Source organism: Plectropomus leopardus, chromosome 10 (genome assembly GCF_026936395.1).
Source record: "Plectropomus leopardus strain MGB_pleo_1.0 chromosome 10, ASM2693639v1, whole genome shotgun sequence".
In the NCBI taxonomy this organism is placed as follows: domain Eukaryota; kingdom Metazoa; phylum Chordata; class Actinopteri; order Perciformes; family Serranidae; genus Plectropomus; species Plectropomus leopardus.
In genome coordinates, this window is record NC_142185.1 from 22,848,991 (window position 1) to 22,870,927 (window position 21,937).

Here is a 21,937-nt window from a genome sequence, read left to right on the forward strand (position 1 = left end):
GAACTCATGTTACCATAATGCCTCATATCATCACATGCACTGATTTTTCTGGAAATCATATAACAACATCTAAGCTTACTGAGAGCATGAAATACTGTATGTTCTATATTACATATGTTGTTTCATCTTAAGGTGTGCCCTGACTATGATCCACACTAAGATTCTTGCAGAAAACCAAATGTCTATATATGGTTTTGTCCTGAATATTCTATACATCCCCAAATAAGGACATGTGTCTTTTACACCATTGCTGTTTTGACTTTTTGTTTAATTAAACCTCTAAACCTTTAACACCTGGATTGACATCAGTTGTCTTTAGCTGCATTCAGACTCTTTTCACAAGCATTCAAACCTCTGAAACCTGCGAAAATTGTTTTGGTTTTGTGCAAAAACATGGGGTTAAAAACATCCTGAGCAACATCCTGAGCAGCAAATGTCCTAAAAACTGTAAAAAAAAATAAAAAAATAAAAAAATAAATAAAAAAATAAAATAAATTAATTAATTAAATTTTTTTTTTAAAAAAGTATATAGAAATAGTAAAGGGTTACAAAGAAACTATCTGAAAATTAGCTGGGGGTGATTATTAGATATTACCAAAAACAAGAAAAAATGTCCAGAAAACATTATTTATAATTCTCTTAATCATATAGAGTTCATTTTCTTGATCTTTTTTCTTGTTGTTTTTTAAAACAACAACATTAAAACAACACATTTAACACAACAACATTAAAACAACATTTTTTCTTTTCTTTTTCTTTTTTGTTTATTTTCAGGTAATTTTCTTGTAACCTTTTGCCAGTTTCTTGCAATTTTGGGGGATCATTTTAATTTTCTCGTCGCCCTTGTCCTATGCTTTGAAAGCTAATTTACTCAAGTATCAAGGGGCTAAACACATATGATGATGATGATGATGATGATGATATTTGAAGATTCTAGATGTGATGTTACATTCGGCTGATCAGAAATTGAATACATGTTTGAATAAATGTATAGCTCCAAATACCCAATACCCAAACACATATCCAAATTAGTAAAGCATCTGCATGAGGGATGCTCACCTTGTTTTACCCGGGGAGCTTTTTTGTGACATGACAGGAAGCCAGGGGTCACTTAATAAACCAACATTAATAAATATTTGTCAGATCCATGCAGTAGCGCTGCACTGGGCAGGTATATGCAGGGGATTTGAGGACATTAAGGGATTAGCCTAGACCTTTTCACTGTGAATTCTGAAATGTTTGGCAGGCCAATCAAATCATCTTGATCGCGTGATGTATCTCTCTTCCTATGATTAGCAGCATATCCACAGTGGCATTTCCCAATCAACAATACAACAAGAAAAGCTCACATCTTGGAGGGAATGATAATGACATTAGCCATATGCCAAGGGCCCCTCAATAACCACACATGCTCCCAATTCAGTGTTTATGGTGCCATTTCCAACAGTGTCTGAGGCAACATTTTCCACCATTGGCACAGAGGTGGAGGCCCTTTGGTGATTTACTCACTATCATTATGTTAGTAATGATTAGCACTGACATTTCCCTCTGAGAAATGAGCAGATCAAAAATAAAATGCCAGAACTCTAATGCCACAGGATTACTGACAACCTACAAACACAATCTGAACCATAATATCAGGCCTTGTTCTCCTACGATGCATAGATATCACACATATGTTAAAAATGTTGAGCCCATTTCTGTTTCTTTCTTGGATAAATGAGGTTTTGACATTATCTTGCCCTCTATTTCCTAACCTCCATCACCACTGGGCCCATTAAAGTGCAGCAAATGTCAAAACATGTGCTCTGGTGAAATTAACAGCTTATGACCAAACCGAAATGTGTGCACTGTGGTTTACAGATTCCCAGCTACAGGCACACTGGGCTTTTAAAACTCCCATCGCCAGCTCGGGCTTCACAGTATGTCCCAATCTTTCCTCAGACAAAGGATGCAATGAGCTGTTTCTGTTTTAATTTTTTTTAATGGGTAGAACAGGTGGAGCCAAATTCAGACTATAAGACACATTTCACTCCATTTCCTTTCTATTTAGACACAGGTGCTCACTTGACCTTATACTAACAGGATCCAGGAAACTGTGGCGTCATTGAAAGTAGTTTCACGACTATAATCATCGACATCAAGGCTGCTAATAAGTTCAGTGGGTTGTAACCTTTAGAATGAAATGTCTTAAAACAAATCTAAGCTCGCACGTGCGTTTCATTAGATGGGAATTAAGGTGAAAGCAAAGCGGAGTTTCAGACAAACAGGCGCTCGTTATCCCGCTGTGCGCGTCGTTTTATGGGGAGATATAGGGGTGTGTTATCTTGCGCACAAACAGGCAGAGCAACAAGCCAGACTGACACTGTCTGCAGGATGTGATGTGCACCTGACACCATGATGGACAGGGAGGACTGCAGAGCTGTTTCACCACAAGTCAGACCAAACCTCGTGACACGTTTTCGGCACTTTAATTCGATTCAACTAAACCAAAACCAAAACAGGCTGATGGGGAGATAGCTTTGCGTCTACTGTCAGTTTATTGCTGCGCCTTTAGTATGGAGACTCTTGAATCAGTTGGCTCTGTTTTTTGAAGGTAAGTTAACATCTAATGGTGACTTTTTCTGCCTTTCTATATTAGTTTTTGATCTGACGTGCAGAGGTTTGAGCTGTTTTTAAGATTTAGCTGGTTGCAAGCTTAAAATATGAAATTTGAAGCATAATGAAATTCAAACTCCCGCTCCTGCTCGTTCGAAAAATTTACCTTATCTGCTAATTACGAAGTTCAGCGCATAAAATAAAGATATCTGAGTTGGAAACGTGGTATGAAAAATGATTAAATAGGTGAGAAAAAAAATAAAAAGTGTTACAATTCCGCCAAGTCTACAGTAGATAAAGTAATTACATGGCGGAATATGCACACCACACCAGTGCTTGCAAATGTGATTATTCGGTTGTTTTGTCATAACAATAATGGATTTTGAATAATCCTGTACAGCTTTATAAGTCACATCAGGTTTTTGTAGTATTTGTGGTGTTTCAGCACCTCGGACAGCGCTGGTCTCAACCAGCAGCACGTGTGTAGATCCGGCACGAGGGGGCAGCACGAGTCCCTCATATTTCAGTGTCCTTTGTCCTGTTTGTCCCTTAAATCTCTGGCAAAGTTTTATGATTAAATCTAAATCTCACTATTAAAGGATAGGAGTGTATTATTAATCTGAATCTGGGCTGTAACTAGCTAAAGTTATCAAATAAATGTAGTGGAGAAAAAAATGCTTATGATCTGTAAAGTAGATGATAGATGAGTTGAAAATAATATTCTAAAGTAAAGTAGTAAAGTATAAGTACCTCAGATTTGTACTCGAGTAAATTTAATTACTTTCGACCACTGGAAACCTTACAGCACTGCATTGATGTAGAGCACATTAGTTTCCTATAAACAAACTTGCATTGCCTTGCTGTGGGTAACTGTTTTTGTCCAGATTACTTACAAAGTTAAATCACTTCTTATCTCTGGATGTATTTTTTTTTACTGGCTTCTACCATTTTTCTTCATGATCTTTTCAGTCTGAGGTCTGAAGAATGATGCTCAGTCCTGACCAGCATGAGTCCGACCTGCCCTGGGAACAAACAGACACTGAGACCATTCTAGACACTTTCAATGTGCAGAGTGGGTCAGTGCCATCAGAACCTGAAGATAGAGAGAGCAAGACGTGCTCTGTGCACATGCCTGCCCTCAGCAGGGAGGAGAAGAGGCGGAGGAGGCGCGCCACAGCTAAATATCGATCTGCACACGCCACAAGGGAGCGGGTCCGCGTGGTAGCCTTCAATGTGGCCTTTGCAGAGCTGAGGAAACTGCTCCCAACGCTCCCACCAGACAAGAAGCTGTCCAAGATTGAGATCTTGAGGCTCGCGATTTGTTACATCTCCTACCTCAACCATGTGTTAGATGTTTAGGACCAACAGGAGGATGGACACAAGGCAGGACGTGTGGCCATGAAAGTTGAATGATTTCTGGATATTGATACCAGTAGATTTGAAGAATGCCCTTTAAATGAGGGGTTATATTAAGTTCTATTAAACTACTGACACACTGGATACATATATGGATTAACAAACGGGCACATTCCCAGGGGCCCAAAGTGTCTCCTACCATGCTTCACCTGCAAAATGTCACACAAATTAACACTGACTAGCAAGAGACTGAACACAAATGCATTCAGAGTTGATGAACTGCAAGAAACCGCAAGGAGAAACAAAAAGATGCACAAACCACAAAAAGATGTATACAAAAGACATGCAAACAACAACAACAAAGAAGCAAAACCACCACAAAGTCACTGTTTCTTGCTTCTGTGTAGGAGAGGTGGTGCGGCTTTTTGCCTGTGCCCAGGACGACATTATCTTATGATCCGCTCTTTTTTTGTTACAGCCTTAGTATGTGTTCTGTGAAGTTGTCCCTTTTCCCTCTGCAGCTCTGCCCAGGTGTGCTGCATCACCTACTGAGGTGCACCTGTCCTGGAAGAAGCTGCTGAAGAGCTCCTGTTCCAGCAGCAGAGGGGAGATGCTTCTGGTGTTCGGCCTGCCGGTTTTGTATCCGCTCTGCTTGGGAGTTTTGTAATGGTACAAAAACATTCATATTCTTATTTAAGATCCAAGTGCACTTTATTTCAAAGAATTAATAGTATGGTGGTAATTTGTCACATTGACCTCTGGTGTGTTACAGCAGCACGATGCTAATGTTACCCTTCTATGTTGTTCAGTAGTGTTCTCCAGTCCCTTTGGCATGTGGGTAATAATCTGACTACAATTCCTCATTTCAATCTTCTTTCATTTTAACCAATCAATGGTAAGAAACATTCAGCTTCTCTCTTCACTCAAGTCACAAACTTGAGTCTGTTACACTCTCACCTGTCCCCAAAAACAATGGCAGATGGAAACTAATGTTACTCTACTTTCATTTGAAGCTCATGGGGCAATAAATGGCAACTTAAGGTACACATGAAAATGTTACTATTAGCTCAAGTGCTAGTACTGCTACAAGAATAATTACTGTATTTAATAACACAATTTATAGAGGCCCTTTTATGCTCATTTTCAGCATCATATTTGTATTTTAGGGGTCTACTAGAATAGATTTACTTGCTTTAATGTTATATCATATATATCAGTTACATCAATATCATGTGTCTCATACTGCCCTTTGCTGCAGCACCTCTGAAACAGTCTCTTACATCCTGCCTCAGCAAGCCCAAAATACAATGGAATTATTCCTGCTAAAATAATCCAAAAATATAACAGTAACTATGGTTACACTACATTTTAATCATTTTAGTGCTAAACTATTCATTGATTTATTTAAGGGTGGATGTGTTATGGCTGTATGTGTTCTGTGATGTTATCCCTTGTCTCTCCCTCCTCTTAAGCAGCTCCTGCAGGTGCACCTCGCCAAGTAATGCACCTCGCTAGGTGATGCAGCACCTGGGCAGAGCTGCAGGAGAGAAAGGGACAACAGCTAAGACAACTATACTCTGCATCCTAATTGTAACACATTGAGTTTTCATCATGGGATGAAAAGACCTGAAATATTTTGAAAGCTGCTGTGTATTTTATTTGTGTATCTAAACTACTAAAACATTGGAGTGCTTGACATTAAATCGTTGCTTTATCTTGAGTTGTGACTTGCTGTTTGCACCAATTTGTTAATTTATTTGTGTCAATCACACCAAAAGTATTCTACTGGAGTTGTGTGTGCTTTCATTATGTGGGATTCAGCTGCAGCTGAAATTGTGTTAATAAACTGTGACAGCTAAAGATGGACTACCCTGCTTCATGCTGCTTTAATCCCAGTTCACTCAAATTATCAATGAGCCCAGAAGTTTCTGATCTATTTGTTGGTCTTTTATCTTAAAATCTGTCTTTGCTTTTATTTTAAGCAAAGCCATTTATGGAAGCTACAACACAAGCCGTCCCTCTACCACATGGATGAGGTTTGGGTATTTGTTGGGGTTTCTCTCCCTCTGGATGGGGCAGGTGTTTCTCCAGATGAACTGAAACAACCATATTACAGCCACCCGTCTGCTCCCTCTCTGGGGACTTACACACAAATTCAAATACATACAAATGAGACAGTAATGTGGTCATACATGAGAAACAACCAGAGAAAAGCCCAATGGTGGCAATGTTGAACTTACAGTACATTACAGTGGCAGTGAGAGTGGACTAAATATACATTTCAGTGCATTTTCTAACACTGTTAATGTTATATGCATGTGCAATTGTCTAACTTTCAGCAGCTCACAGTCAAAATCTAAGTCTAGTCTAAATCTTTCAGGACAATACTATGACTTTCCATTTTAAAGGACAACAAAGATGGACATATTAACAAGTTTTGGCTCAGTATTTTGGGATTTAAGGCTGAAATATGCCCCCCTCCACATTTTAAAATGAAAACTGCCATTATATGTTCTGATGCTGTGCATCAGTCATGTCTGTAAAGCACCACAATTGCCCTTTTTTGTCATTTCAATCAGTCAGATACATAATTCATACTGAACATTTGAAGGTTTCTCCATGTTTTAACATACTGCCCCTGCTTTGCAGCTTACCAAAAGATGTCTTTATTATTTTTTTAATATGAGATCAGGCAGTGGATACGAGCTCCTGCGTGTCCCTTTGATTTCTCTCTCCATTAGTCAGGAGCTGTCTCTCTCGTCCCTTTATGCGAGTCTCAGTGGTGTAATGTGGCCCAAGGGGCTGGAGGTATTGTTCATGTCCACTCCAGCAGCAAGAGAGACAGCCCTTTGTCCACACACTGCACATCACACACACTACACACTCTGTCTACACACTGGATACAATAGGTATGTTGGAGAGTAGAGGAGGAGAGGCCAAGCCTAACATCAGATTTTAAGATAAATGGGGCAGGGAAAGTTGTAAAGGAGATGGTTATAAATATTCTGTAGTTTTAGCCAATATGGGTCAAATAAAACTAGGTAAGAACTGTGGGCTATTGAAGTCTTCATACAGCTCTGTCACACAACACAGACTGTGTTTGGAGCAACACCGCCCTCTGATGGAGCTCCATGGAGAGAAGTTTAACATTCGCTTATAAACTCACAAACAACTCGTGCAATATGATCCAATTCTCATTTATCCAGTCTAATGCTCTGTACTCCCCCAAAAAACAGCCCTTTCCAACAGAACTGAGTTGAAAGTTAAATTTATCTATGATTTCTTCAAAGCCAGACTTTGTTGACAAAAATAGTAATTGTACCTCATTGAACACTGGAGCTGCTGATCTACCGCCTCGATCAGTTATTTTGTTTGTTTGATTCTGGTGTTTTAAAGTGTGAGTTTGGGTTTACTTAAGTTAAACAATGGCACAAACTAACTAACTAATAGAGACAGCAGTATACAAGCAGCTCCCATGTTCAACACACTAAAACTACCGTTTTTGTCAGTGGAGTCTGGCTTTGAAGACAGCAGAGGTACATATCGCTTTCAGTTCCCTTTTTATCTATTTAACCTTTATTTTAACAGGAAAGGCCATTAAGAGCAAGCTCTCTTTTAAGGACGCCCTAGTTACACTTTTAGAAACTGAGGCTTTAGTGAAAAATGCATGTGTTTAGAAATACTGAGCATACAATTGGATTGAGATTTGGATTATACTGCAGGAGTTGTATGAGAGTTTATGAATTATTTTTTTAGTATAGCCTAGTTTTGCTGTTGTGAAATACAGACCCCTATGACTTGAAATCATGAAGAATTTTCTCTGTTTTTGGATTGTTCATTCACTGGGGAGGCATGCAAGCAAAACAATCACCTTCCAAGTTATGGATGAAGGGGGAAATATTGCTGTTCAGAATGATAATCAAGGTTATAGCTACATGTTTTTGTGCGCCTTGAGCCATTGAAAACACTGCTATATTTGTATGTAGTAGCTGTTCTGCAACTTTCAGTCACATTAGATTAATGTCCAGATGAAGTATACTCTGTTTGAAAATTGTAGTTGTCCAAATGAGTTAACATTGGCTTAAAAATAAAACTATAAAATTTATTAAAAATTTGATCTGTTGAGGATGAGATATCATAAAAATGTCCAGAATAGCTACTGAATGGGCTGAAAGGTGAGATTTTTTTTTGTCAGCTGCAGTTTTCAGGGTCAACTATCACCTTAAAAACTCAACACTGCTGTATTGTGTGTTACGGAAATTAATGTTGTTTTCATGTCTTAATGCAGCAGATAAAATGCAGCAAACACCTTTTGACACTTACGGAAGTGTTTTTTTTTTCTTTCAAACTCTCCCACTGCAGCCTACCTTGACCTTCTTTTCCAAGGTGAAAAAGTGGCCCCTTATAGTGAAAAATGGCTTTACATTCCCATACATTCTATCTCTGTCCACTGGGAAGAAATGGGATGCCCTAAATTAGCTTCCAGCATCTAGAGGTGACATGTCTCGATATTGAAAGTGTCTAAGTGTGTCAGCGGCACAATGCTGAAATATGGTTTGGCATCAAGATTTCCAGAAATTACATTTCGTGGCATTTATCAGGTGAGTAATCGCGGTGATTATATGCAGGTGGGACTCTCTTTTTAAGATGACCTCAAGGAAGCAGGACCCAATTTAAGGCCAATATCACATCCGTAAAGACTGTGCTTTAGTCATGCATAATCCCTTATTCCCCAAACAAAACTACAATTACCACAAAGCAATCGCCATACACTGAACATGATCTTGAGTCCTAGTGCACTAAGTATTATAAATATGCAGATTTCAGGAGTTTAAGTGCTGGAAACACAATATGTCTCCTACTTCACTGAAAAAGCCCATTCTCAGTGTGTGTGCCATAGACCCTAATTGCGAGGTCTATGGTGTGTGTGTGTGTGTGTGTGTGTGTGTGTGTGTGTGTGTGTGTGGATTTCAAGTTGCCACATCATACTACTTGTTGAAATAGCATTTGGACCACACTGGCCTCCATACTAGCCTACTGTGTCACAAAATCGAGTCACTGGGGTTTTAAGGTGCGCACAGAGACTCAGCAGCTGGATGCAATCATGTAGTCAAACTCTGCATCATCATTCTGCAGAATGAAGCTAAAGCATCCAAATGGCAATAAACCAAACACATTTTTGAACAGAGAGCGATTTTAAACTTTGATTCACAGGAAACATGCACCTACTTCCTGCTTTTAACAGGTCAAAATCTGCCGTGAAAGACGACCTCTTGTGGGCTGCAGCTGAAAATACTCATTTTAATGCACTTGAAGAGTATTGTACCTCCATGCTGCCTCTCTCTCTGGCGCTGCTAACCACAATGGCCAGGCGCGTATGAGGGAGCTGCCCTGTCACTACAGTACAGTCAGCAGCAGCAGCAGCAGCAGCAGCTTCACCGAAACACTGACACCGAGGCGCGACTGGAGCAAAATGACAAACATCTGAGACAAGAAAGGTAAGTTAATGAATTGATAATCGCGATGCATTACACCGGGTATATCCTTGCCATGAGACACAACCCCTTGCAGGAATTACTGATCAAGTTCAATGCTGCCGTCGTGGAAAAAAATGGTTTCCTTTTCATCAGACAGATATAGCCTTTAGTCCTCCTAACCTATATTTATGTGGCTCTAACCTTCATGTTTAGATATTTTTGTCCCAGTGTCTATTATGTGTAAATAAATAGATATAATCAAATTAATGCATACATTATTTGAGGTGATATTGGTTAATGGTGTTCAGGATGAAACCAGATCTATTGTAACCGAAACTGCAGCTGTGTAACAGAGAAGTAACATCCCATAGCTCTCTCTGTCTCAGACACTAGAGCCTGTAAAATAAAGGGCGTATTAGATGCTCCCGCTGCAGGGTGATGGTGTATATCGCCATCATCAGCAGCTGTCTGGAGAGCACACAGCTGGATGAGGTGTTACTATGACTGAAGCCGCTTCACGTGCCTCCCCAGACTCTGTCCTCTTCTGTCAGAGTCATGATGCTGCAGTGAAACTGTGCAGCATCATTTATTATTGATTAGAGCTGATAGGTCCCGTGCAGAGAGGTGTAAGGGCACTTTGAGCTATGGGAAGCTTTTTTAGTGTGAGTCATCCCACCTGGAAGCTATTCTTGAATGATCAAAAGAGAGTGTCCGCGATGCTTTTAACAATGCTCTTTTTAACCCTATGAAACCTGAGCAAATTGGTTTGATTTCTTTCAAAAACATGGGAAGAAGGAAGTGAGAAACTTAACACATTGCCCCCAAAAAGCGAGAAAATAGAAAAAAAAGTTGCAAGAAATTACTTTAAAAATAAGAAATAAAAAGAAAAGTTTTTTTTAAAAAAAGAAAGAAAATGACTTGAAAAAAGTGCAGAAAAAAATAATTATTTTTTTCTGCAACATAATTTTAATCATGTAATTATAATATTAATAAATATAGTTTTCCAGACATTTTTTGTAATAAATTTAAGACGATAACTGTTCTTTGTTACCTTAGACTAATTTCTTGCCATTTGTGTGACATTTTTTGCAAGTTTTTGAAAAAGATCAAACCAATTTGTTCAGGTTTTATATAGTTTGTAAAAGGGGTCAAGGTGGCACAAGAAAACTGATTTCCAACCAGATTTTAAAGGGTTAAAGCATGTTTATTTCTTGCTGGCAGGGCAGAGCGCCACGAGTGAAGTGAGAAGTGGAGCTACCTTTCAGCTACCTTTAGGCTACCGACGAACATTAGGATCCTGCAGAGTTTTGATAGCATGCTGTATGCACAATGCACTGTAGAGAAGTGTACTTACAGGCATAAAAGCACTGCTCTTAAAGCAGGAATGTACCGAGGTATCTCTCTCAGCACCTCTCTCCCTCTACTGTACTTTTATTTAGTTCCACATGAGCGGATCAGGGGGGACTAAGTTTGCATTCCAGAGAACTGTGTCAGGTCTTAACTTTCTCCTTTTACTGGCGGGTGTGTGTGAAAGAGCAGCAGGGTGGGAGTGGCTGAGACTCAATCCAGTCACTCAAAGGTCACAGGTTAGCTCTCTGCACACATCTGACAAATATCTTTGTACCAAGCATCAGATGTCAAAGTGTCACAGCAAACAATGAAAGGAAAATACACAGGAAACAAGCTGCTAATGAGATCGCGAAGAAAGAAAACATGGTGGGAGTTTCACGTCTCTGCATCTTTGGCTCCATTCGTGAGGTTTTAGTCAGTTAACAGCGATGTTTATCGGCAATGTTATATTATGTTAATAGCAGCTGTTCCCCTGGGTTATCTGGAGTCCATGGAGGGATTGGAGATTGTTATCACTATAAATAACATTGGCACACACTGTGTTTGACTTCAAAGAGGTCTTACCCAGCTTACTGGACCGTGTTACTCACATGTGTGTCTGTTTGTGTTTTATTTTCCACTTTCAAAGAATGTTTTTGATCACATTAGATAATATACAGCTGAAATGATTTGTTACTAATTACATTCTGATGATCATTAATTTTTTTTACTTGATTTATTGAGTAAAAAATGTGTGACTATTTTCCAATGTTGTAGTCAGTACCACCTAAACTGAGACCAAATCATCACCAAGACTAGACCAATCTCACACTGCATGACACACTTATAATGAAATGTGGAACATGCAAACCATAGGTAGAAACCAAACTTATCTGAAAGATCCATATTCCCGTATAACACCCACAGTAAACAAATAAAGATTCCTTTTCATTCAACTCTTTTATCACCATATTCTGTATATGTACAAGTGTACTATTTAAAATGTCTTGATAAAACCATCAAAAGGCATTGCAGACAGGAATTGTTATGTTTGGGAATCTTACTTTGTATTCTATGAGCAAACAAATACAAACACGAAGGAGTTAAAATGACATTCAGAATGATTTGGTAGCGGCTGTGGATCAAAATAAATGCTTAGTTTGATTGGTTTATTAACTGCATCCCCACCCCCACCCCCCAAAAAAAGGCCAATCAACAAACCAAACTTATGGAACTATTGGATCTCAAAATGTTTTTTAAGGAAAGGGATGAGAAGATTAAAGATTTGGAGAAAATTAAGTGATATCCCTACAGTTGTGATCTTGACTCTTTGTTTGAGGCCGAGACAAGGCAGAGTAAAAATGTGTCTGAGACCAGACTTAGACCTTCAAAAAGTGGTCTCAAGACCAAGACTGATCTGCACAACACTTGCAACACCGCTATTTTCTGGTTTTCTAAGTCTCCTGTGATAGTTAGTTGAAAACTGTTGGCATTTGAATTTTTGGTGGGACGTAACAAGGCATTTGAAGGCGTCACCTTGAGCTCCGGAAAACTGTTCCACTATAAATAACAGTGCATAGATCAAACTGTTGATAAAGAAAATGATCATTAGTTGTGCCCCTTTAGTATTTTCTGCTGTATAAGACGCAGATGAGGTTTTGTAGTTTGTATTTTGCTTTGAAAAGGAAATCAACTAACACAGCAGATTGCCAGCTGCTGCATCTGGCAGATTATGGCATAATGCCACCAGGGCAGGGTGCACATGAAGGAAGGAAGGCACGAGGGCTAATGGGTGTGAGGGAGGGCACAGATGCCATGGTAACCAGGCCTCAGCATGTGCTCTAGATGAGGCTGATCTGTGCCAGTTAGGGTGCCAACACTGCATCGGGCACTTTAATGGAATCTCAAACTCCACACCTCTCTTTCTCTGCCCAGATTGGAGGCCAAAGTCTTTGCAGCCAAGGACATTGAGCTAATATCTTAAATTCTTGCTTTATTATTAATTGATGAGTTGGATGAGCAGGGAAAAATGCTGAACCTATCTGATGTTACTCCCCGTGGACTCCCGCACATATTTGTTGCATTAGTGCAGCCTTATATTCTCTCCTTTGAATAGAACAAAAAAATTACCCATGATACCATCCATGTGTGTTGTTACAGTAGCTCCCACTGTGCCACAGCCTCCATCCACTAAACAAACACGTTAATGAGTGTTTGTTTTACATTAGTGTCACTTTCTGCCCTTGTGAATCTCTTCCTGGTGCAGCCAACCAGAACGGTCTGCAGCGCAGCTATACGCCTCACTAGAGAATCCATTTTTCCCACTGGGGAGCACTGAATTTTTTGGGGGTGGACCGACTCAAAATAAGCGTGCAGTCGCTCGTCTCTGATGCACCTTGTTATGCTTTATTCATAGTTATCCGTTGGTTTGTAACTGATAGTTTTTCTTACCCCGTGGCTGCGATTTTCCACATGGCCTGGTTCACTATGCCTCTTCATGCTCGCATTGTGGATGAGTGGCTCCTCAGAGGAATCCTCTTGGCCCACATACCACTGCCACACGTTCAGAGATCAGCACTCAGGGGGTTAACAGCTTTTATTCAAATCATTGGCTGATTCATTTAACCATACGGGCGCTGGGTGTGATGAGAAGCCATTGTTTGCTCTTTGTGCCCTCTCACTGTGCCACCCCCCAGCCCCATATCTCTCATATAGAAATTTACTCTCAGCGGGAGTGATTGATTATTGCTGCTAGATGGGGCCTCCCGCCTTCAGTGTTGCCAAGGCAACAGTGGACGCTCCAGATGTGGGGTAGAGAGATGAGAGATATGACTTTCCTCTGTCAAAACTCTGGTTTGTGTTTAAAAATTGATGCTGCGACATCAGCTTTGATGCTGTGAGTGGTGTGCCCAGTATGTTCAACTACAATATTTATTGAAGCCCTGCATATATAGATATACAGCTCTGCCTTGTTCAGCATGTGTTCCCCCTGATTTTTTTTGTTTGTTTGTTTATTTATTATTTTATTTATCCTTTATTTAACTAGGAGGGTCCCATTGAAATATAAGATCTCTTCTTTCAGGGAGTCCTGGTCAAGATGGTGGCACAATCAGTTAAAAACAGTAAAAAAAAAATGAACTATGTCACATATTAAAACACATAAAATACATTAAAGCAACTCAAGGGAAAATAGTGCGAGAAACGGGGATACAGGCTGACATCTATAGTGCAGTAGTTGTGAGTATGAAAGGCTAAACAGCTGGATGTATAAGTAGCTAATTTACCTAATAATTTCTTGGCAAGCCTGCATTTGTGACAAAACAAAATGCAGCATGTTATGCAGTATCCATTTTTTTTAGTAAGGTTGAATGCATGTAGATGACATTACCATAGTCTAATACAGAAAGAAAAGATCATTGCACCATTCTCTTCCTGACCTCCAACAGAAAACGGTTTTGTCCCAAGCTTTCTCAATAGATTTTCAACATGCTCATTAAAGGAAAGCTCTTTATCAAACCAGATGCCCAGAATAGTGGGATAAGAGCTTGTGCGAATGAAAGTCATATATTTGACCTTTTTATAATTCAGGACCAGTTTTAGTTTTGACAGAGAAAGCTGCAGAGATTGAAAGGCATCCTGTAAGAGCTCCATGGCTTGATTCAAAGAGGGTACCATGGTATTGATGACTGTGGCATCAGCATACTTATATAGCTTGGCTGGGTTTATTCCATGACCTAGGTTGTTTACAAAAAAGAAAATAAGATAGGGACTAAAATGGATCCCTGTGGGACACCTTTATTTACTATTATTGAAGCTGAGGCATAGTTTTTTAATCAAGACACGTAAGTAGAAGCTCAAATATAGCCTTGGATTAACCTGATTATGTTTCCACAGGACTCAGATGTAAAAAAGGATGAATCAAAGCACTTTAATCTTCTTATAGGAGTTATCAAATCAAGTTCTCCTAATCAATAAACTAGAAAACCATGTGGCTCAGCCCTTGATTGAGCCTCAACTGCCTAAATTCACCTCAAATTCAACCCTCTCTTTCAAAGTGACAGTAACCTACCTCACTTCTCTAACATAAAGCTACCATAATGCTATATTTGGCAGAATATTTTTCTTAAATCAACATAAATTACATCAAATGATTTTTAGCTAACCTTTAACACATTTTTATGACTTCACTTCTGTTCTTCTGAGCAAACAAGCTTCACTTCTTATTTGTTGACATAGAAATAACTTAACTTGAGTTCTTTACAGATGGATAAGATCATACATGGCTGTATAAAATCAATACATTTTGTCACCACAACATCATTTGCAAATTCTAGCTTTTGTCTGACACATGTAATTGTATAGACAGGCAGTGGTGATGTTGTTACATAATTTATATGCATTGACAATCCTTAATGAAAAATCTGTGGTTTCTCATATTTCTCATAATGAACGGAGAGAGAAACCCTGTCTGTATCCTCTTAATGGAAATCAGCCACATTGTGTCTTCTTCTTACCATCATTTTCAGAGCGTGATCTCTCTGCCGCTGTGTGGATTCACATCCTAATATGCTGAATGAGCTATTTTACTGTTTATACGCTCCATTGGCTCCAGAGATAACAAACAGCCTGTAAATGATGGGAGAGGGAGAGCAATTCCGGTTTGTAAGATGAAACCTGACTGCGGATGTTGATTGGCAGGTGGTTGTCAGGACAACAGCTTGGAGACAGACAGAGTGTAGATTGAGGTCTAAATGAACGGTCATGCATCTGTGAAGCCCTGAGACATCCTCATGCATCACACAGCATACATTAGGCCCCAGGAAGTGAGTCTGGTAGATTCAGGGCGCTTTTTATTAATGCTGGCGTGTCTTCTTGCTTCCTTTGCTCTTGTCTCTTTATCACATCTTAGCAAGGATATGAGAGAGATGCATGTAAGAGATCTGTAGGAAACACCATGCAGTGTTTCCTCACTCAGCTCCTCCAGAAGCCTCCTCTCTCCTTTCTTCTCACTCCTCATCTCCTTGAGGTGCATTTAAGAGATCCACAGCAGAGGGGGGGATGATATCTGGGTCATGGGAGGAGAGAGGGCATGAGGAAACATAAGTTAGCATCATGAAAAGCACCATCAGTCTGATTCTCATACTGACTTAAACAGAAATGACAGCAAGAAAGTAGTTGACATAAAACCTGGAATTTATTCCTTTAAAAAAGGACTCAGTTTGGGGCCATAGCTGTTTAAGAGGACACTAGGGTAATTCCCTTGTTTTTTATTTATGCATTTATCAATGGATGGATTGGTTTCGGCAGCCTGATGGGAACTGTGTTTTTAATTTGTCTTGATAGCACACTCACAAGATACTATGATTCCCTGTAATTCTGCCCTAATTTTGTTTAAAATATGACAATTTAAAACACATTTCTTATCATATCTTCTGGTAGTGGCCACTGAATATGAGCAGTAGTGTTGCCGCTGGCTCCACAAGTTCCTGCTCAGCCCATAGATTTTACATTATGATAATATCAAAGATTTTTAAGTAATCTTCTTTTGGCTCGAGGAAAGTTTTACACATACAAAAACTCCATGGATAAAAAAAATCCTAATAAAAGCAGTCATAATTGACCTTGTCTGCAGTTCGAGGAGTCCTATCAACAGTTTAACAGACATGTCTTTTACAATGGTGGTCTATGGGGAAAATGCTTTTGGGGGTGCAGGGGATTTTTAACTCCAGTACCACAGGTGGCCACTGGGAAATATTAAAACAGGATTAGCTGCTTTCCTAGAGGCCTAGTCATGTGACGGTGGCTACGTCCATTATTTTATACAGTCTATGGTTTTCTCCCTTAAGCTCCTGCAGTATGTCTGCAGGACTATGATGTAACTGTCCGTTTAATCTATATTTAACCAGGAAGTCTCTTAAGATGCATTATTTCTTTTACAAGATAGACCTGGAGACAATGACATCATTAAGACAGAGTCACATTAAACACACAAACACACACCTAAGAGGCATAAAGGAGTGAGCTCGACTATTTAAAACAATTGGATTGTTTATGAAACATGTTTCTGAATGTGGCATTTGAATGCCTGGTTTTAAGGCCTTGTTTCCACATAAACTTTGTCACGTAAATCATTCCAAGCTCAGTGTACAGTTTTTCCAGGTTCAGAACAAACTGAACATTATCAATCCATTATACTGTTAGAGGCAGGAGAAAGCATTTTAGAGGGGAATAAGCCTGCCTGGTTCATACATTCATGGTAATAATCTTATGTATCTGTCTGCTCTTTCTGTCCTAAAGCACAGATAATGAAAATATATTTTGACTCTAATATTTTGATTACTGGTCACTCTGCTCTCATTTAAAATACACTGAATGTTAATCAGCGCACATCTTTGCAGAGATATACTGCCTGGAGAGTATATCTTATGCATTATTTGTTAAGACAATGCAAGCCTCATACCCTCTATCTCTCTATCTCTCAGGTCAATGTGGCTACTAAAGCAGCTCTCCGGGGTAGTTGTCAGTCGTCGTGGATTCCTGAGGCCCGTCTCTATAGCAACCCATTCCTCCTCCTGAGTACTGCTGCCAACTTACCCTCTCTGCCACACAACGAATCTCTCCTCATCCCCCCCTGGCCAATCGCCGGCTCTGAACTGCGTTGGAATGGATACCGAGTCGACCCACTCGGGCTACTCCTATCACTCCAGCCGCTCGGGGAGATCCAACCGACATGGGTATGTTTCCTGCCTGTCTGCCTCTCCAGCTGACTGCATCTTAACTCTATCTGTCTACTCCTCCCCCCATGGATTTCTGATAGATCACACACTGCATCTCTCCCACCACCTTTTGCTATATTTGAGCTGGTTTTGTTTGTCTTCAGTTTGGCCACGTGTTGGTTGTAGCCAAATAAAACCAGAGGAGACGTTAAGAGAGATACAGAAGAGAGAACAAGCTAGAGATTGAGACTGACAGAGATGGGGGATGAGGGTCGTCACAGCTGAGTGGCTCTAACCTATTTCAGCGATTCACTCGGCTTATCCTGCAAATGACTTTTGATTCCCGTCCTGTCCATTCCTCAATATTCATGCCCATCCCCATCCATTAGCTTTTTGCAAAGTAGGACTGCAACAAGTAATTATTTTCATGACAAAATGATCTGCCTGTTTTACTTTCTGTGTGTTGATTGATCATTTGGTCGTTTAAGTGTCGCTTTTTTTTTAAAATGTCAATCACAAATTCCCCTGAGTCCACAGTGACATCTTCAGATGTCTTGATTTATAAGACAAATAGTCCAAAACACAAAGACATTCAGTTTAGTATCCAAAAAGACAAAAAAGCAGCAGATTTTAGTTTAGACCTAAAATGATTAGTTTATTGTTATTTTTTGATGACATAACATTTATCAACAGATATTTTGATTTTTTGGTCATTTATAAGTCAAAATTACCAAACATTCGCTGGTTACAGTTTGTAGGCAGGCCTGTATCATGTTATTATTTATTTTTACTTAACGGTTGTTGAAGTCCATATGCAGAAAAATAATACTGTTGTGTTGAAATTAACAAATGTGATTTTCTCCTTTTTGCATGCAAGTTTAAAATTGTACCAACAGTAAGCACTAAACAGTATAAACTGTTTTTATTTTGCAGGGAATATGAGAAGAATCATACTGAGTGTGTTTATATGCATTAAAGGGTTAAATTAAGAAATTAACCTCTAGTGCTTTAGAGCAGTGTGTGTTTTAGATCTCTCCCCTACGCTTGGATATTCGGAAAATATCAAGATACACATTGTGTATCGCAATATTACCCCAAACTAGGTAAACAAGTTGATATGTTGGACATACAGTTCTGGCCAACTGTAAAGGCATTTTAAAAAAGTTTCCAACATTTTATGGATAAAAAATTAAAGAAAACAATCTCCAGATTATCAGTAATGACTACATGTGCACATGACTATGTTTTATGTGTCTAGATAGATAGATAGATAGATAGATAGATAGGTACTTTATTGATCCCGAGGGAAATTTAAGTAACCAGCAGCATATTAAACATACAGAATAGAATATAGACCAATAAATATATAAGCAATATATACAGAGAAAAAGAGAGATGCAGAATATGCAAAAACGCAAGATATAAAACAACAATAACAATAAAAACAGTGCAATACCAGTAAAAAAAAAACAAAAACAGTGCAACAGTGCAAACAGTGTTTATCTATATTCCTCTTGTGCTGTTCTTCATGTTCATTGTGTGTTTGTTCTTCAGAGATCGAAGCCGTGAGCGTCACAAGGCCAGCAGCAGCAAAGACAGCAGTCGCTCTGAGAGGTCCGTCGTCATTAACCCCCCCGACACGCCCTCCCAGGACTCCCCCGTTCACAATGGAGAGCCGCTGCCAGGAGAACCCATGCCAGCAGCAGATCAGGGAGATGAGGCTCAGGTATTTTTCCATGGCAGTGTACAGAAAACTGTTCACGCGACAAAAATATGATGGCAAAACTGTGAAGGAACGCAGGCTGTTACTTAAAGACATCATTAACCCCTAGAATAAATCAGAAAGCCCAGTAATCCATATACAGTATGAACTCGGCACTGTGACCTTTTAAACTCGTCTTCTCAGCAGCTGGCTGCCCATTGCTGCAGCGCCTGACACATAATAACAATGGTGACAAGGGATCAAATAGGTCAGAGGATTAGTATCCCTCTTGTAGGCCTGGACGGATTTGTACGGACAACGCTCGGTTACAGTGTGTGTGTGTGTGAGTGTGTGTGTGTGTGTGATTTGCGTGATACCCGGTATAACTGTCTTGCCTGATCACTTTGAAAGCAGAGCAAATTGGTACCAGGCATCCCATAAAGCTGATTTTGCTGAGCTCTGCAAGCAAAATAGGTTTTGAAGTAGACACAGGGAATCACACTGCTGTAATATTGCAGCTGAAAGACAGAATGGATATTTAGCTACGTCAACGCTGTAGGGATTAAAGATGCATTCACATTTTAATCGTTATTTAAAGTCGTTCGGCAAACACACATATTCAAGTTAGATGAAGATCAATTATACTCTCATATCTGTCAACCAACAAAGCCAGACGCTGGTTGTATTAGCTTAGTACAAAGACTGCGAACAGGTGGAAACAGCCAGCCTGATTTTGTCTAAAGGTTTCAAAAAAATCCACATACCAACACCTCCAAAATCCACTGATTAACAGGTCATATCACATTTTAATCTGTACAAAAATCATAGTGTAACAACAGTGAGTGAGGTTGTCCAACATAACACAGCAACTTGCTGTGTGTGCATTTCAGGTTTTGCACTTAAACAAAAGAAGATGTAGCTTGTTGATTAGTGAGCTTTAAAGGAAGTCAGAGCTAAAAGTCGATTTTCTTTATCTTTGAGCAGAGCCAGGCTACCTGTCTGCGGGCTCTAGCTTCATATTTAGAAGACATATATGAAGCTGTTAAGAATCTATTTATCTAACTCTAAGCAAGACAGAAAATAAGAGTACTTCCGCAAATGCTCCTGTTGATGTTCTGTGTTTATTATTCCTTTTAATGCAGACAAGCAGGTAAATTGCAGTGACAGTTAAAGAAAGCAGCATGAGAAGCAAAAAGACAACCAAAGGAGGGGAAAAAAGAGTTATATAGACTGCTCTTCAGAGATAACTCTGCCTTGGGCTGCCTTCCCAGGCTCTCTGACCTACTTGAAATCTATTGGAAAAAGAGAGCATTTTGTCATTTTGTGTGTACTGTTTGTTTGTGTGTAAAAAAAAAAAAAAAAAAAAGGTGTGTGTGTGTAGGCAAATGTGGAGTGGCTGCAAAACATGCACTATAGAGCACTGGTTCCCAACCTGGTTTTAAGATGTAAGAAAACTATCCTACTAGAAATTATATACACTAGGCCTTTATCTTAGCATTTCGTTTATGTATGTGAGGAAAACAAAATGGAGTTGTTATTTTAAAGGTATAGATTCAAGATAAAACCAGAACATAAACTGTATTCATAGAGCCTTTACTCTGCAAAAGCCTCACCCTTGTATCAGAAAAGTATCAATGTTAGGCAGCAAAAAAACACTGATTTTATCAAAAGCTTATTATTGATAATCATTCAAAAAACATTAAAGAAATACATAATACAAACAGAGAATCCTATAAAGCTTTTAAAAAATGTCAGAAAAAACTCATCTCAGATTCAATATTCACAGGAAATAAACTGCTGAAAATAATCCAAATTGCTTGTTTCACACAAACTTCTCACACATGTTTTCACATGGAATTATAGAAGGTACAGCTCAGTCAAATGTGATCCCAGCTCCATTTTTCCGGGTGGTTTTAGTAATCAGTGGTTTCTGGTCACAGAATGATTTAACTGTCCACACATCACAAGGCAAAGCAGCTTTATTTGTATAGCCCATTTCATACAGCAGGGCAGTTCAAAGTACTTCATTACTATACATTTTTGAAATAGAAAGGATTAAAATAGCAAAAGTACAGACAAGAGATAAAAGGATTATTTAAAATGGTTTAAAATCAAGTTCAAAAATATGTTTGCAGTCATTACCAAGTAGGATAGGCAGTGGTTAATAATAAGCTGCGACTTAAAAGTGAATTAAAAGAGCTGCATGGAAGCTCCAACAACAACACGGGCAGTGAGTCTGCTCTGCAGCCGCTTCTGCATTATAACAATACAACTGATCCACAGCAGGAACAGGACAGCACTGCACATTCACACCAATCCTCAATCACCGTAAAGCACTTGCCTTTCCTACTTCTCATGCCAGAGTTATCAGTACTGTTATTATTATGCATTACATAGAAAATAAAATATCCATAAAATATGTTGCTTAGCCAGGGGTTGTCGGTTTACTCACTGATAACAAAGGGTTTCCTTACAGAAAAAGGTCGGGAACCAGGACTATAGAGTATTACTTTATGTGATTAGGATATGAGCATGTCTTCAGCCAGACTTTCTGACAATCTCTTAGAGGTCTGACCTATTTTACCGTCTCTGCTCAGCATCCCCTTCTGGCTCGGCAGCCACATTCCACGATGTCATGTGATTGTCAGCTTGTAGCTTACGTCCATTGTCCGCAGTGTAAAGTAATCTGCCATTGTAGTGTGTTATAGCCCTCCAGACAAAATGTGTCAAAATGGCACAGCACCACCATCGCCATCATT

General features: G+C 39.3%; 2 protein-coding genes across 2 annotated transcripts in view; both read left to right on the forward strand.

The window, feature by feature from the left end:
• The first annotated feature begins 2,321 nt into the window (after positions 1–2,321).
• LOC121949504 (helix-loop-helix protein 2-like) lies at positions 2,322–5,813 on the forward strand. Its single transcript, XM_088083876.1, has 2 exons — positions 2,322–2,596; positions 3,568–5,813. The coding sequence occupies exon 2, from the start codon at positions 3,583–3,585 to the stop codon at positions 3,955–3,957; it is 375 nt and encodes a 124-aa protein (XP_087940002.1). The 5' UTR covers positions 2,322–2,596; positions 3,568–3,582; the 3' UTR covers positions 3,958–5,813.
• A 3,348-nt stretch (positions 5,814–9,161) lies between these two features.
• LOC121949091 (vang-like protein 1) overlaps positions 9,162–21,937 on the forward strand; it is a 29,516-nt gene continuing 16,740 nt past the window's right edge. Inside the window, exons 1-3 of the mRNA XM_088083314.1 lie at positions 9,162–9,452; positions 17,243–17,494; positions 19,031–19,202. Coding sequence (XP_087939440.1) covers positions 17,424–17,494; positions 19,031–19,202 — 243 coding nt within the window. The 5' untranslated portion in view covers positions 9,162–9,452; positions 17,243–17,423. The remainder of the gene's footprint in view (positions 9,453–17,242; positions 17,495–19,030; positions 19,203–21,937) is intronic.

Bases quoted from the DNA above. Each gene is read 5' to 3' on its own strand.
- LOC121949504 (XM_088083876.1), top strand. From the start codon at position 3,583: ATGATGCTCAGTCCTGACCAGCATGAGTCCGACCTGCCCTGGGAACAA.